This window comes from Hyla sarda, chromosome 9 (assembly GCF_029499605.1).
Source record: "Hyla sarda isolate aHylSar1 chromosome 9, aHylSar1.hap1, whole genome shotgun sequence".
Taxonomy (NCBI): domain Eukaryota; kingdom Metazoa; phylum Chordata; class Amphibia; order Anura; family Hylidae; genus Hyla; species Hyla sarda.
In genome coordinates this window covers 13,961,135-13,978,259 of record NC_079197.1, presented here as the reverse complement: position 1 = coordinate 13,978,259, position 17,125 = coordinate 13,961,135, and the positions used below count along the sequence as shown (strand labels likewise).

At 41.3% G+C, this 17,125-nt stretch overlaps 1 protein-coding gene across 1 annotated transcript in view; it reads right to left on the bottom strand.

The window, feature by feature from the left end:
• Positions 1–17,125, bottom strand: part of LOC130291779 (collagen alpha-1(I) chain-like) — a 233,582-nt gene that overhangs the window by 72,547 nt on the left and 143,910 nt on the right. Inside the window, exons 7-12 of the mRNA XM_056541029.1 lie at positions 7,212–7,787; positions 5,590–5,634; positions 5,207–5,326; positions 4,904–4,942; positions 573–626; positions 64–117 (exon numbers count right to left, since the gene is read on the bottom strand). Coding sequence (XP_056397004.1) covers positions 64–117; positions 573–626; positions 4,904–4,942; positions 5,207–5,326; positions 5,590–5,634; positions 7,212–7,787 — 888 coding nt within the window. The remainder of the gene's footprint in view (positions 1–63; positions 118–572; positions 627–4,903; positions 4,943–5,206; positions 5,327–5,589; positions 5,635–7,211; positions 7,788–17,125) is intronic.

Below are 17,125 nucleotides of genomic sequence, written 5' to 3'. Positions count from 1 at the left end.
TGCAAGGCTGCACATTTCTATTAATAAGTAATAAGGGACGATTCATCCCAAAAAATTCCATACCATGTGACCACGCTGCCCTTTCACGCCTGGCCAACCTGGGGATCCGGTCATACCCTGCAAATAAAGTAAGAAAATATGTAAATCTTTTTCCTCACATTTACTGTCACATGTGGTATCTATAGATCTATAGGTGTTGATTAGAGTTGAGTGAACTTTTCATTAGTTCGGTTCTTGGGAGTTGCAACAGGATTTGTGACAGTATCTCAAAATATTAAAGAAACCCTCAATGCTTTTAAATGTGTAGATATATTAAACCCAGGTAAAATAACTATGTTTGATTAAACCCAGAAAATACACGAAACTTGTCCTTAGATGGCCACGATCAGTTTAAATGCTATAACTGCATAGTTATGTTAAACCCAGGTAGAAATACTGTATGTTTAATTAACTGTGAAATGGTGATCTAGTGTCATGATCAAAGTTGCCATATAGCCCTAGCCTTAAATTAAAATGATTATATTAATAAAAAAATAATAATTCTATATAGGAAGGTATATTGGATTTCTCACCGGATTGCCGGGCCTTCCATGTATACCAGGGAGACCTGTTGGACCACGTCTTCTCTGTAAGAAAGGCAAAAAGGTCAATATCAGAGTAAATCCCATAAAACAGAAGCTAGCTAACATGAAATAATATTAATATATAGAGTAAACAGTTAAACTTTTTGGATTGAGGTTGGAGGTGTAATACAGGCTGGATTTCTGCTTATGATATTTTATTAGAATATAAATGTAATATAGACTGTTACAAGAAGGTATGTAGGGTAGAACCTGTAAGAAATAACACTGACCACAAGAATTTCTTCTGTAAAAGCCCTGCGGTGTCAGCTTGTTTGGACACGTGAGGCTTAGTAAATAGCTGTATACAGTACAGGTATATACTTACAGTACAGGTATATAGTACTTATACATGACTACTTATACTGTACGTGGTTTACAACTGCAGATTTTACTCTTGTATCTTGAAGCACACGGGTATCTTGAGGGAGATCATCAGCTCTACAGCTCGAGGTTGCTTGATGGTAGCACATATAAATGGCCACTTTATTAGAGCCTCACATTTAGTAGCACTTTGCACCTTGTCGGCCTTCAGAACCTTGTTTGGCCTTCATCACTGCATAGATCCCACTAGGGGACAAAATCGTTGTGCAGTAATATCGGGCTTTGCAAACAGGATCACTTCTTGCAGCGCCTCATTAGTTGGCGGTCCTGACATGCTCTGAACAGCCTGTTCTAACCTAGAGATGTTCTGGGGACTAAAGGCTAAAGACGCAAGGACACCTCGCTGTGATGTTCCTGAAGCCAATTCATGACTATACGAGTACTGTTCTTCTGACCAGGCAATTTTTCTTAACAGAGATCTGGGTCCATCTGACCAGGCCATGTTTCTCCTCAGAGATCTGGATCCATCTGACCAGGCCATGTTTCTCCTCAGAGATCTGGATCCATCTGACCAGGCCATGTTTCTCCTCAGAGATCTGGATCCATCTGACCAGGCCATGTTTCTCCTCAGAGATCTGGATCCATCTGACCAGGCCATGTTTCTCCTCAGAGATCTGGATCCATCTGACCAGGCCATGTTTCCCTATAGAGATCTGGATCCATCTGACCAGGCCATGTTTCACTACAGAGATCTGGATCCATCTGGTCAGGCCATGTTTCTCTATAGAGATCTGTATCCATCTGACCAGGCCATGTTACTCCAAAAAGATCTGGATCCATCTGACCAGGCCATGTTTCTCCACAGAGATCTGGATCCATCTGACCAGGCCATGTTTATCTACAGAGATTTGGATCCATCTGACCAGAACGTGTTTCTCCTCAGAGATCTAGATCCCTCTGATCAGACCATGTTTCTCCTCAGAGTTCTAGATCCATCTGACCAGGCCATGTTTCTCTACAGAGATCTGGATCCATCTGACCAGGCCATGTTTCTCCACAGAGATCTGGACCCATCTGACCAGGTCATGTTTCTCTACAGAGATCTGGACCCATCTGACCAGGCCATGTTTCTCCACGGAGATCTGGATCCTTCTGATCAGGTCGTGTTTCTCCACAGAGATCTGGACCCATCTGACCAGGCCATGTTTCTCTACAGAGATCTGAACCCATCTGACCAGGTCATGTTTCTCCACGGAGATCTGGATCCTTCTGACCAGGTCGTGTTTCTCCACAGAGATCTGGATCCATCTGACCAGGTCATGTTTCTCCACAGAGATCTGGACCCATCTGACCAAGCCATGTTTCTCCACAGAGATCTGGATCCATCTGACCAGGCCATGTTTCTTTACAGAGATCTGGATCCATCTGACCAGGCCATGTTTCTCTATAGAGATCTGAAGCCATCTGACCAGGCCATGTTTCTCTATAGAGATCTGGATCAATCTGACCAGGCCATGTTTCTCTATAGAGATCTGGATCCATCTGACCAGGACATGTTTCTCTATAGAGATCTGGATCCATCTGACCAGGCCATGTTTCTCTATAGAGATCTGGATCCATCTGACCAGGTCATGTTTCTCTACATATAACTGGATCCATCTTACCAGGCCATGTTTCTCTATAGAGATCTGGATCCATCTGACCAGGCCATGTTTCTCTATAGAGATCTGGATCCATCTGACCAGACTATGTTTATCCATAGAGATCTGGATCCATCTGACCAGGCCATGTTTATCCATAGAGATCTGGATCCATCTGACCAGGTCATGTTTCTCTATAGAGATCTGGATCCATCTGACCAGGCCATGTTTCTCCACTGCTCTGAGATACAAATTTTACTCTTTTCCCCATGGAGTCTTGCCTTTTTTGTTTTCCTTAGCTCCAATGGCTCTAGAGCTGGTTGTTCTCTGTTACTTCCAATCTGTGCTCAGAAGCAGCGAGCTGTTCATTCAGACATGTTAGTCGTACACCAGCGTTGTATTCAGCTGCAGTTTCCTGACTGTGCTTCATGTGTTCCTGTCATTACCTTTCACTGGATGTTGTCCCTCAATCTCCCCATTCTCTATATATTCTTCACATTGTTACATGAGAAAACCCCCCAAGGTTGTCAGTGACATCATGGCCTCTATTCTAGCACCGATCCACACGAAAAATGAATACGCAGAAATCTGATCACATGATCATATGCTTGAGTCACAGGTCTAATGCCCATACAGGAGAGATCCTATTGTATGAGGGCAGCGGGCTCTAATAAAGTGGCCATTCAGTGTACTACTTACTATTTATGTGTTCTTCAGGTACTTCACCATGCGGCTACAATACAGTGCACAGTATGGTTGTATGTCGCTCCACTGTTTATGGAAAGATGACTAGCTGTAACTATTACTAACTATACATATATGCAAAAAGTGAGGTGGCAGTAGTGGTGTCCATAGTAACAAAGGCCTGTTTAAAAGTCCATTTTACAAAAATAGCAAAATGGCAGCTCAGGGGTTGCTATGGATTCAGAGAGTTTTTCCACTTTGAATAAAATTGCAAATCTTATTATTATTTTAGAATGTACATTACAGGATAAGATTTTGTTAAATGATGGAAACCAGGACGGCCGGGCTGGACCAATCGAATAACTGACAACAACTGTGTGTAATGGACCCCAATGATAATAAAGCTGACCATACATTCCGTTTTGAATGGGACAGTTTCGTTTTGTTCTTTAATTTATTTCTAAACTGTCCTGACACCCACCCCGAGGAGAGACGAGCTCGAGCCTAGACCATGTTTTGGAACCGGGAGCGGGCACCCGAGACAGTAAACTTAACTACTGTTGGTGTCAGCTTCAGTCCTTCAGCCAGAGCAGTAGGTCCTGACCCCTGCCAGTAGTGGTACTTATATTGGAGCATATAGAGAAAAGGGGGCCTACAACTATATGGGGGCACAGAAGGGGCTTATAACTATATGTGAAGACTTACAACAGTTGTAGGTCCCTATACTGCCATTTATATTTGGAGGATCCCATATATAGTTGCTGGCTCCCATATATAGTTGTTAGTGGCTATACGGCCCCCATATACAGTTGTAGGCCCCTATAAAGCCCCCTAATATATATTGGGGCCTGGAACTATATATGGGTAGTATAGGAGCCAACAACTATATATGGGAGCCAACAACTATATATGGGGGCCTACAACTATATATGGGGGCAATATAAGGGCCTACAACTATATATGGGGGCAGTATAGGGGCCTTCAACTATATATGGGGGAGTATACCAATTATACATTTTAATAAAACTTTCTGATTATATATATATATATATATATATATATATATATATATATATATATAGTATATAGAGTACAACAGATGTAGGCCCACATACTGCTCACATATATATAGTTATAAGCCCCCATACTGCCCCTCATACATAGTTGTAGACCCCCAATATATAGCTGTAGGCCCCTATACTGCCCCATATATAGTTTTAGGCCCCTATACTGCCCTCACATACAGTTGTAGGTCCCTATACTGCCCCATATATATAGTTGTAGGCCCCTATACTGCTCCCATATATAGTTGTATATACTGCCCCCATATATAGTTGTTTATACCGCCCCCATAAATAGTTTTAGGCCCCTATACAGCCCCCATATATAGTTTTAGGCCTCTATACTGCCCGGTATATAGTTGTAGACCCCATTACTGCCCCCACATATAATTGTAGGCCCTTATACTGCAGCATTGTTAAGGGGAAAAGGGGACAGGGAGATTTTGGAGTAGTTTGTGAACCCAGCAATGATTTTTTACTATTATATTTAGTAATTTTCCCATAAAGAAGACTAGAGGACAGAAGAGGGTCCATTGTACCAAGAGGTCAGGCCACTTGTGTAGGGCACACTCACAGGCCAGCCGGCATGCAGCAGCTGATAGAACGATGTTTGCTGGAAGAGAATAAAAAAAAAACATCATTGGTATGGTGTCAGGTCAACCATGCTGGAAAAGAGTGTTTACCAACCAGGGTGCCTCCAGCTGTTGCAAAACTACAACTCCCAGCATGCCCGGACAGCCGGAGGCTGTCCGGGCATGCTGAGAGTTGTAGTTTTGCAACTCTGATTGGGAAACACTGTCATAGGTATTCACACAACCAGTGGGGATATACAGACTTGGTATTCGGCAATAATTGTCAATAAATTACATAGACTTACATAGAATGCTGCCCAGTCCTCAGGAGAGTTGCTCCATATCATTATGGTGGGTAATCCCGGTGGTCCTCGGGGCCCAGGATTCCCTGTCATCCCCACTCGTCCCATCACACCAGGATCCCCCTGTAATGAAAATCAATAGGATCCAATAAAACTTTTAGGCCAGTGTTTCCCAACCAGGGTGCCTCCAGCTGTTGCAAAACTACATCTCCCAGCATGCCCGGACAGCCATTGGCTGTCCGAGCATGCTGGAAGTTGTAGTTTTGCAACAGCTGGTGGCACACCGTTTGGGAAACACTGTTCTGGGCCATCATAACCACCCCCCCCCCCCCCCCCAATTCTTTTCATGTCATATAAAGTGACTTATATGCAGAATTTTACTTTACCTTATCGCCTTTAGGACCAATAAACCCAGGACGACCACGGCAACCCTGCAATATAAAGAAAAGATAATGCATAAAAGAAATTTTTTGCATTGTAAGTTTGAAGGATGCGCTCTCCTAATACTCTTGGGCAGTGGTCTCCAAACTATGGACCTCCAGCTGTTGCAAAACTACAATTCCCAGCATGCCCGGACAGACATTGGAGACCACTACACTGGGGTAAATAAGAATCTACAGCCCACCCATGATTTGTTACATTGGCTGTCTTCTCTATTCTACCCACTAGGGGTCAGGGTTTACACTGTCTCTTTTGAAACTGTGGTCTCCAACCTTTGATTCTGCAGCTGTTGCAAAACTACATATCCCAGCGTGTCCAGACAGCGCATGCTGGATGTTGTAGTCTTGCTTAAGCTAAAGGTTGGATGCCACTACTGTGTACATTTTGTATTATGAATTAGTAAACTTATTAAAGATGGTAAATTTCACCTATAGCAAGGCCCAGTTTATGCCATTTTAGACACAAGTGTTCTCAGGTTGTGTGCGGTATTACAACACAGCTCCATTCGCTTCAACTGAAATGACCTGCAATACCGCACGCAACCTGAGAACAAAAGTGGCGCTGTTTCTGGAAGAAAGTAACTTTATTTTTCTAATCCTGGATTTTAAAGGGGTACTCCGGTGGAAAACTTTTTTTCTTCTCCTTTAAATCAACTGGTGCCAGAACGTTAAACAGATTTTTAAATTACTTCTATTAACAAAATATCTTAATCCTTCCAGTACTTATTAGCGGCTGTATACTACAGAGGAAATGCTTTTCTTTTTGGATTTCTCTTCTGTCACAACCACAGTGCTCTCTCTGCTGACCTCTGCTGTCCATTTTAGGAACTGTCCAGAGCAGGAGAAAATCCCCATAGCAAACCTATCCTGCTCTGGACAGTTCCTAAAATGGACAGAGGTGTCAGCAGAGAGCACTGTGGTCGTGACAGAAGAGAAATCCATAAAGAAAAGCATTTCCTCTGTAGTATACAGCCCCTAAAAAGTACTGGAAGGATTAAGATTTTTTAAAAGAAGTAATTTTACAAATCTGTTTAACTTTCTGGCACCAGTTGATTTAAAAAAAAAAAAAAAAAAAAAAGTTTTCCAAAGGAAATGGAACTTCAATGGAACTGAGCAGCAGAATCACACCCAACCTGGAAACAGACGGGGAGTGTTTTTTTAAAATGAAATTAGCTCTGTTTTTATATTCCTGGACAACCCCTTTAAGTCAATGCTTTGTTTTCTTCTTCGGCTAGGTTCCCATTGACGTTGTCTTCCGTTCTGTTCCGGGTATGTTCACCTCTTTTTTTTTTTTCTTGAGCAGAACGGACCCCGAAACAGGTGGAACTCAGCAGACACTGACAGTCCGGAACCGGGGAACCGGTAGTTTAGCGGAGAAAAAAATATAATGCATGCACTCTTTTTTATCTCTGCCAAGCTCCGTTCGTTCTGACGGGATTGCCTAATAGGGGAGTCCAACGGCAACGTGAACGAGGCCTAAGCAGCCTTAGAACATGACTGGGAATCTTATAAGACAGAATCTCATGCATATGAAGGCAGTAGTGAACAAAGAACAAAGCATTACTCACAGGGGGGCCGCGTGGTCCTGGATACCCCCGCACAGGCATCTTCTTTACGTTTCCACTTGAAGGATAGTTAACCTGTTGAATTCCGGAGTCTCCTGACCCCCCTGTCGTATAGTCATCTTTGGATGAGGTAGGTCGCATTGTTGTCCCTGTTTTCTCGTGTCTATGGACTACCGGCGCTGTAGTACTTGTCGATACATTGTAGGACGCGTTCATCATGGGAGTCGGCAAGGGGCTTGGTTTGGTGACGGTGTGGTTTTTGGTAAGGTCTACCATGTCACCGGTGAGTTTGTCAATGGCGAGCTGTCCCGTCCCGACTGGATCTTTCTCCTTCTTCTCCGTCGTGATGTTTTCTTCAGTCGGGTCTGGTTTCTTGTAGAGTTCGTCCTTCTTTATTGCTTTTCCGACGGAACCGGGGACATGAAACGCGTTCTGACCAGAGGCGGGTATGAAGCCTTCTTCTTTCAGCGTCGTCAGGTCCAGCTCACTCAGGTATTTATGGAATGTGGCGTCCATGGTCTGCTCAGCGATGGCTCCATGCCCCCCTAACTCCTTCTGTGATGTGTTAGACTGAAGACCCTGGGGAAAAGAAGACAACCTGTAAACATCACGTAATATCTTCTTGTACCATATAGTCCAGTGGTCTCCAAACTGTGGACCTCCCAGTGTTGCAAAATTACAATTCCCAGCATGCCCGGACAGCCAACGGCTGTCCGGGCATGCTGGGAGTTGTAGTTTTGCAACATCTGGGGTCATGACCCAGGAGGCACATTGAATTTTAACAAACTTTAAAGGGGTATTCCAGGCAAAAACTTTTTTTTATATATATATCAACTGGCTCCGGAAAGTTAAACATATTTGTAAATTACTTCTATTAAAAAATCTTAATCCTTCCAATAGTTATTAGCCTCTGAAGTTGAGTTGTTGTTTTCTGTCTAACTGCTCTCTGATGACTCACGTCCCGGGAGCTGTGCATGATGGGAGAATATCCCCATAGGAACTGCACAGCTCCCGGTACGTGAGTCATCAGAGAGCAGTTAGACAGAAAACAGCAACTCAACTTCAGAAGCTAATAACTATTGGAAGGATTAAGATTTTTTAATAGAAGTAATTTGCAAATCTGTTTAACTGTTTAAGTTAATCTGTTTAACTTTCCGGAGCCAGTTGATATATATAAAAAAGTTTTTGCCTGGAATACCCCTTTAAGAGAAAGTTATGTAGTTCTTTCCAGTCTGACCACAGTGCTCTCTGCTGACACCTCTGTCCGTGTCAGGAACTGTCCAGAGCAGCAGAGGTTTGCTATGGGGATTTGCTCCTACTCTGGACAGTTCCTGACACAGACAGAGCTCTGTATCTGACTTGAAAGAACTACACAACTTCCTCTGGAGAATAGAGCAGCTGATAAGTACTGGAAGGATTAAGATTATTTTATAGAAGTTATTTAAAAATCTGTATAACTTTCTGGCACCGGTTGATTGAAAAACGTTGTTTTTTTCCTCCGGAGTACTGCTTTAATCCTTTTATTTTCTACAAGATAGGCTGCTGCCAGAGGTGTCTGACAGGGGCTCTTTCACCTCTCCACATTAAAAGTACAAGCACACTTGTCCTAGCTGAGTGTGCATGTGTATGGGAGGATTGGGAGAGATAGCTGACAGCTCTAACATGTATGACCAGCTTTAAAGGGGTTAGCCAGGTAAATAAAAACAGGAATTTTTTTTTTCAATAAACGCTCCCCCCATAAAACTGGGACCCCTTGCGATCTCCTATACAGGGCCCCGGCTCTGCGGCAGCTCATGCTGCGACCGCAGCATGACGCCATGGCCAACACACCCCCTTCATGTATCTCTAAGGGAGAGGCGGAGATGCAGTGTTCCCATAGAGCAGAACGGAGGGGGGGGTGTGTGTGTCTGTAGACCCTAAATGGGCACCGGAAGGAACAGAGTGCAATGAACACGCGCAGTCAGCTCTCTGTTCATTCTCTATATTGGCTTCTGAACATTGCCGAGCTCAGTGCTTGGCAATACTTGGAAGCCCCATAGACTATGAAATGAGCGCTGGCCGCACTGTAAAAACGTTTATTATAATTTAATATGTTCCAGCACTTTATAACATTTACTGTATTCACTGTGTATTGTGTAATTTGTGTACTATGCCTTTAAGAGAGAGAGAGAGGAGCAGTGTTAACCAGGTGACCCTGTCTGCCCAATGGAAACCTCTTAATTCTCCAGTATATAGTGTAGTATATATAGCAGTTTAAAGGCAAGCTCTTGTGCTGAGTACAGTGTGCAAAGGAGGTGGAAGTTGCGTGGGGTGAATCTACAGGGAAGCCTAAGAAAATACCTTCTCAAATCAGCCCCACCATTCTGCAAGTGTTCCCCCATACAGTGGTGAGTCAAGCCCTGGCGGTGATAGTAATTGGACCTTTTCAGAATCCTAGTCAGTGTTGGAAATCTTTCAGTCTCAAGTCTAAAGTTTATATCAATCAAGTGGATGAAAAGCACCATAAGTCCCAGCAAGGCAACAGGGCTCCCCAGGGTTACTCTGCTCCGTACTGTGTGTATTACCATCTGCACCTGCTCAGTAAAAGGCAGTTATCCGTAACCTGACATGTTTCTTACCCCCGTCTCTGGCCCAGGAGAAGCTGTCTCCACCTCGGACCGTGTATAGGCTAACGTTGCCCTGGCGTCACGAATTGATAAGAATTCCTTGCACCACAATTCCCTGTCACCACAATAATAAGTTTTGTCACTTCCTGGTAGAATTCTACCAAATGAAATAAAACGTATAGGGCAATCATTAGGTCTACAGTTCAATGATAGATCTTGCGACAATTGAACGCTTTAGTCTACTGTCCCCCTTGTTAATCTTTTAACAGGGCTTGAATAGGGCCAAGGAAGTAACACGTTGAAGCGAAGTACCAGATAAACAATACAGTGTCCAGACTATGTACGAGAAGTGTGTCTTCATCACCTTCATGGGGAGGAACAGACAACATCCTTTACGGACCATCAAAGGGGTTTCCCTGAGCAAAGTAATGAGAACCTTCCCCGGGTCTGGAATGGCGCAGTCTCCAGTCACTTAGTAAATTGTTCGGCTTTCCTTCAGCCTGTCAGGAGTTACATTGGTCATAGGACAGATCATGGCTTTGATGATTGATGTTTTACTACCTGTACTTATGTCTTGGCTTATGGCTTTCATCTGGTCCTGCTGTGCTTCCCCTGTTGTGTTGTATTTGGAGGACCATGAGAAGCAGGACGCTCCTCTGGAATAATGGCAATTCTTGTGGATTTTATTGCAGATTTGGACTTGTCCATAAATCTGCAAACATTTCACGTTAGAAATTGACAATGTTGTGGGGTGTCGATTTATAGATGACGTACATGGTTACTACCGTAATCCACGGTGTATTTCCATTCACTAAACAAGACTTTGCATTACCTGTCTGAAAACTATAAAAAAAAATGCTGTATTGCAAACTATGGTCTATGATAGTGTTTCCCAACCAGGGTGCCTCCAGCTGTTGCAAAACTACAACTCCCAGCATGCCAGTGGAACTACAAGTCTCAGCAGTCAGTTGGAACCTTATGGGGTTAATTCGCAGGCGGCAGATTTGTTGCAGTGTTTTCCAACCTCCAGCTGTTGCAAAACAGCCAATGGCTGTCTGGTATTGCTGGGAGTTGTAGTTTTGCAACAGCTGGAGGCATCCTGGTTGGGAAACACTGCTCTAAGGATACGTTTCCAGTCAACTTATTTCATTCTATCAGATGTTTTTTAATTCCTGAAAAATTTGCAATGCATATCAAAATTCCGATGGGATAATGCGACACCGAAATTTCCCAAATTTTTAAGCGGAATTACGCTTGGAAATTCCTCAGTGTGAACCCAGCCTTACCTGCGTGAATGTTAAAAAAAATAAATAAATAAAAAAGAAGTTTTAACTAAAATAAAAAAAACACAAACAATAAAATAAATAAAAAAAAAATAATAATAAAAAATTAAATAAAATTTAAATTCCAAAACACAAGAAAAAAAGATTTTGGCAATTTTTGATGGACAAAATACAAATAAATAAATAATTAAATCAATCAATCAATAAATAATAAAATAAATAAATAATGAATGAAAAAAATAAATAAAGAATGAATGAAATAAATAGACAATGAATGAATGAATGAATTAATTAATTAATACATTCAATAATTAAATAAATAATGAAATAAATAAATAAAGAATGAAATAAATAAAGAATGAATGAATTAATTAATACATCAAATAATGAAATAAAAATAAATAATGAAATAAATAAATAATGAAATAAATAAATAAATAAAGAATGAATGAATGAATTAATTAATACATCAAATAATGAAATAAAAATAAATAAATAATGAATTAAATAAATAATGAAATAAATAAAGAATGAATGAAATAAATAGACAATGAATGAATGAATGAATACATTAAATAATTAAATAAAAATAAATAAATAATTAAATAAATAATGAATGAAAGAAATAAATAGACAATGAATGAATTAATTAATTAATACATTCAATAATGAAATAAAAATAAATAAATAATGAATGAAATAAATAAAGAATGAATTAATTAAATAAATAGACAACGAATGAATGAATTAATACATTAAATAATGAAAAAAAAACAAATAAATAATTAAATAAATAAATAAACACATAAATGAAATAAGTTGACTGGAAACGTATCCTTAAAGCAGCGTTTCCCAATCAGGGTGCCTCCAACCGCTCCAAAACTACAACTCCCAGCATGCCCGGACAGCCAACGGCTGTCCGGGCATGCTGGGAGTTGTAGTTTTGCAACAGCTGGAGGTTGGAAAACACTGCAACAAATCTACCGCATGCGAACTAACCCCATAAGATTTCAACTGACTGCTGAGACTTGTAGTTCCACAGCAGCCGATGGCCCACTGGTCCAATGACAATACGTGACACATGCTCTTACCTGTGCAGATGATAATTCCCAGTAATTTAGGATTAGAAGAAATGGGATAACCCCCACCATGGCCCTGAGCAGACCGGACGTTGGGAGTCCTGTTGTTACTCCTTGCTGGTACCTTTACCATTGACTTTCTATAGTGATGGTCGCAGCCCCCAAAAAAAGCAGGTGTGGCCGGGCTCACTAAACAAACTACATTTTATTGCCTCCCTGCCCCTCACATATGCCCTGTAGAAAGAAGAGAGACCCCCCCCCCCCCCTCTGTACTGGGAGGGTCCATCTTGTTGGACTACCTGTAGATTCTATCTGGTTGATGTCAGACATGGAGAAGTGGGGGCTTACTTTTTTTTTTTTTTTTTTACACTGGGGTGCGATCCTGGGACCCCCTGGCAGGAGACTGAGTTAAACAGATGAGACTTTCCCAGCCTCAAGCTATTTTCATCTTTTCCATTTTGACATTTTGCTATTTTTCATCACAGCACAAAAAAACTTCAAAAGGAAAGTCTGGCTAGTTTACTTAAATTTATAGCATCCCCTGTCAGAAAAGAAGTAAGTGAACCCCGCCTGATCTGCTCCATTGTGGGACAGTATGCCGAGGGCTGGGTACTTAACAGGAGATTTATGGGAATCATCAGATTCTCATAGTTGATGGGTTAGAGTGTCAGCTCTGTGGTTCGTAATCCTTGTACTGTGCATTCCATACATTGTAATGTATACCTTATAGAAGAGAGGATATACTTCACTATAGTCCAAAATACATTTTATTTGTATAGTAGACTGCAGTATATTGTCTTTATATTATACATGGGGACATTCCTGTATTATACTCCGGAGCTGTACTCACTATTCTGCTGGTGAGGTCACTGTGTACATACATTACATTACTTATCCTGTACTGATCCTGAGTTATATCCTGTATTATACTCCAGAGCTGTACTCACTATTCTGCTGGTGAGGTCACTGTGTACATACATTACATTACTTATCCTGTACTGATCCTGAGTTATATCCTGTATTATACTCCAGAGCTGTACTCACTATTCTGCTGGTGGAGTCACTGTGTACATACATTACATTACTTATCCTGTACTGATCCTGAGTTATATCCTGTATTATACTCCAGAGCTGTACTCACTATTCGGCTGGTGAGGTCACTGTGTACATACATTACATTACTTATCCTGTACTGATCCTGAGTTATATCCTGTATTATACTCCAGAGCTGTACTCACTATTCTGCTGGTGAGGTCACTGTGTACATACATTACATTACTTATCCTGTACTGATCCTGAGTTATATCCTGTATTATACCCAGAGCTGTACTCACTATTCTTCTGGTGAGATCACTGTGTACATATATTACATTACTTATCCTGTACTGATCCTGAGTTATATCCTGTATTTTACCCAGAGCTGTACTCACTATTCTTCTGGTGGGGTCATTGTGTACATACATTACCCTGTACTGATCCTGAGTTATATCCTGTATTATTCTCCAGAGCTGTACTCACTATTCTGCTGGTGAGGTCACTGTGTACATACATTACATTACTTATTCTGCACTAAAACCCAGCCTTATCAGTCACATTGCAAAATAGATTCTTTGTATACATAGGTCTTAACAAACACAATGTCCAAGCTCTATAGTTTCCATTGATGTAATACCAATAGATAAGAGAGGTTCTTAAAGTGACTGCAGGATTCATCATGGTGCGGTAGATGTTATCAATGTCCAGTGACCTCAGTGTAGTGCTTAGTCTAGTTACCATTTCTTACGGCCTTAGGCTACTTTCCATGGCGTAAACCTCCAAAGTATTCCAAGTTTACAAAATAAAAGGAAATTCTGTAGAATAATGTTTTCTTGGACTTAATATTTAATTCCTGTACTGCATACAACTAAAAAATAGCAACATGTGCAGAATGTAATAAATGCTATTACATCCTGATAATTAGAAGTGGGGGCGCTGTTACATTGCTATCTATGTAATATAGAAGCCCTTGCTGGTGGTGGAAAGCAGTATTGCAAGTAACTTTTAGAAGGAATCTCGTCCCCCTGACAAAATAATAATATAGAAATTTTGAATAAAAAGATGTTTTCAGACATCTGTGCCCCGGTATCTTTACAAATAGTCACACGTTGCCCTTTGTCTAACCTTTTTGTTGAATTTCATTGGGCTTGGACCTATACTAAGAACATTCCATCTGTCCTGTTTATTACCTCAATATGTCAAGTGAAGTGACACATTTACATTCTGTAAGTGTACAGTCCTTGTTTGCCTTCTTGTCGGATACCTTGTGGCAAAATACTTTCTCTAAGAGCTTTATTTTCGAGGCTGCTGCTTCCCGAATCCTCAATTGTAATTCCAGTCACGACTGATAACAACATCAATGGTAGAGAAGACTGGGAAAAACCTTCTGAAGAAACGCTTAGCTTTGGACTGTAAAGGACGACCCCAGCAGTCCATGGCTGGTCACAGCAGGATGAGGAGTAAGATGGTGACCACCTGCAGGAATGGTACCGCCAATGAGGAAGACAGACCCAGCAAGTTGCAAATTACAATACAACTTGACTATTGATGGTTTTCCTATAGTTTGAACAGGTTCCTTAGATAATTTAGGCCAGGTCCACAGTAAATCAATCCAAAAAAGATATGGCGCACCCACCATGGAAGTCTTGAGAGAAAAAGCCTTTGTTAGTCTTACAACGTTACATAACAACAAAGGATATTCATGCCGGTGGCCTGTACGATAGCATGTCCAAATCAGATGGCCAACAATTGTTTTACGCCATGCCAGACCTGTACGATAGCATGTCCAAATCAGATGGGCAAAAGTTGTTTTACGCCATGCCAGGCCTGTACGATAGCATGTCCAAATCAGTTGGCCAACAATTGTTTTACGCCATGCCAGGCCTGTACAATAGCATGTCCAAATCAGATGTGCAACAGTTGTTTTACGCCATGCCAGGCCTGTACAATAGCATGTCTAAATTAGATGGGCAACAGTTGTTTTACGCCATGCCAGGCCTGTATGATAGCATGTCCAAATCAGATGGGCAACAGTTGTTTTACGCCATGCCAGACCTGTATGATAGCATGTCCAAATCAGATGGGAAAAAATTGTTTTGCGCCATGTCAGGCCTGAACGATAGCATGTCCAAATCAGATGGGCATCAGTTGTTTTACACCATGCCAGGCCTGTACGATAGCATGTCCAAATCAGATGGCCAACAATTGTTTTACGCAATGCGAACCTGTACGATAGCATGTCCAAATCAGATGGCCAACAATTGTTTTACGCCATGCCAGGCCTGTATGATAGCATGTCCAAATCAGATGGGAAACAATTGTTTTGCACCATGTCAGGCCTGTATGATAGCATGTCCAAATCAGATGGGAAAGGAGTTTAATTGTCCTATATTCTATTTGTGAATATTGCTGTCCGACGAGACATATTACCGTAGTGACATCTGATAATATGGGCCTGTTTACCGTTTTTACTCTTTATTTCATGTATGGCAACCTTAAAAAATTTCTAAGACCCCTTCTAATAAAAAAAAATGGGTTGTTTAGAATGGACAACCCCGATAAGGGCAAATTTTAGAAAAGTTATTGCATTTCTCTTTTATAGACAGATGTAGATGTTCAAAATTAAAACGTGTCACTTCTCCAGAAGATAAGTAATGAGTATCTGATCGGTGGGGGTCCGACTGGCATTGATCACACTTGTTCCTAAGTGATTGGAGCAGCATTGCTTGGCTATCTTCTGCAGTCCTTTAATGAGGGAGAGAAGGAACCCTGGTTCTTGTGATTGGTGGGGGTCCCAGTGGTTTGACTCCCTCCAATCATATAAGTTAGGATAACCCCTTTGAAGTGGTGCTCCACTACTTTAAAATTATTCACAGGATAGGAGATAAATGACTAATCGCAGGGGGTCTGAGCTCTAGGACCCCCATGATCTCTACGACATGGCCTCGTCTCTCCCTGTGCATGGAGCGGTGTGTCTATAGGAGTGCCGGAGATAGCCAAGTACAGCACTCAAGTATCTCTGGCGCTCCCATTAAAAATGCATGGGGCACATGCCGACATACTGCTCAATGCACAGGGAGAGACGGGGCCCTGTTCTAGAGATCACAGGAAGTCTCAGAAATCGGACCTCCTGCGATCAGACACTCATCTCCTATTCACTGTTTTAAAGCAGTGTAGTACCCTTTTATGAAAGGATGTGGAATATTTCAATAATAATCACCATATAACATATATCACATAGTAATAAACTTTCAAAACTAGTTTTTCATGGGAAACAGCAGTTACTTTAAAGGGGTACTCCACTGGAAAACATTATTATTATTATTATTTTTCAAATCGACTGGTGCCAGAAAGTTAAACAGATTTTTAAGTTACTTCTATTTAAAATTTTTAATCCTTCCGGTACTCATCAGCTGCTGTATACTATTCCTTTCTGTCTGACCACAGTGCGCTCTGCTGACACCTCTGTCTGTATCAGGAACTGTCCAGAGCAGGAGAGGTTTGCTACAGGGATTTGCTCCTAGTCTGGACAGTTCCTAAAATGGACAGAGGTGTCAATAGAGAGCACTGTGGTCAGACAGAAAGGAAATTCAAAAAGAAAAGAACTTCTTGTGGAGCATACAGCAGCTGATAAGTACTGGAAGGATTAAGATTTTTAAATAGAAGTAATTTACAAGTCTGTTTAACTTTCTGGCACCAGTTGATAAAAAAAAAAAAAAAAATGTTTTCCAGTGGAGTAACCCTTTAAGGCACATGCTGTTACTTTAATGCACAAAAAACAGGTCCATTCTGCTGATCAGAAGGATAAGGGTTAAATAATTCCTTCTAGCTGTCATGTAGTTTATTTAAGGCTAATAGAGAATAATCAAATGTTTTGATTGCCTTCAGGATTGTAGGCAGAGACCTGAGCAGTC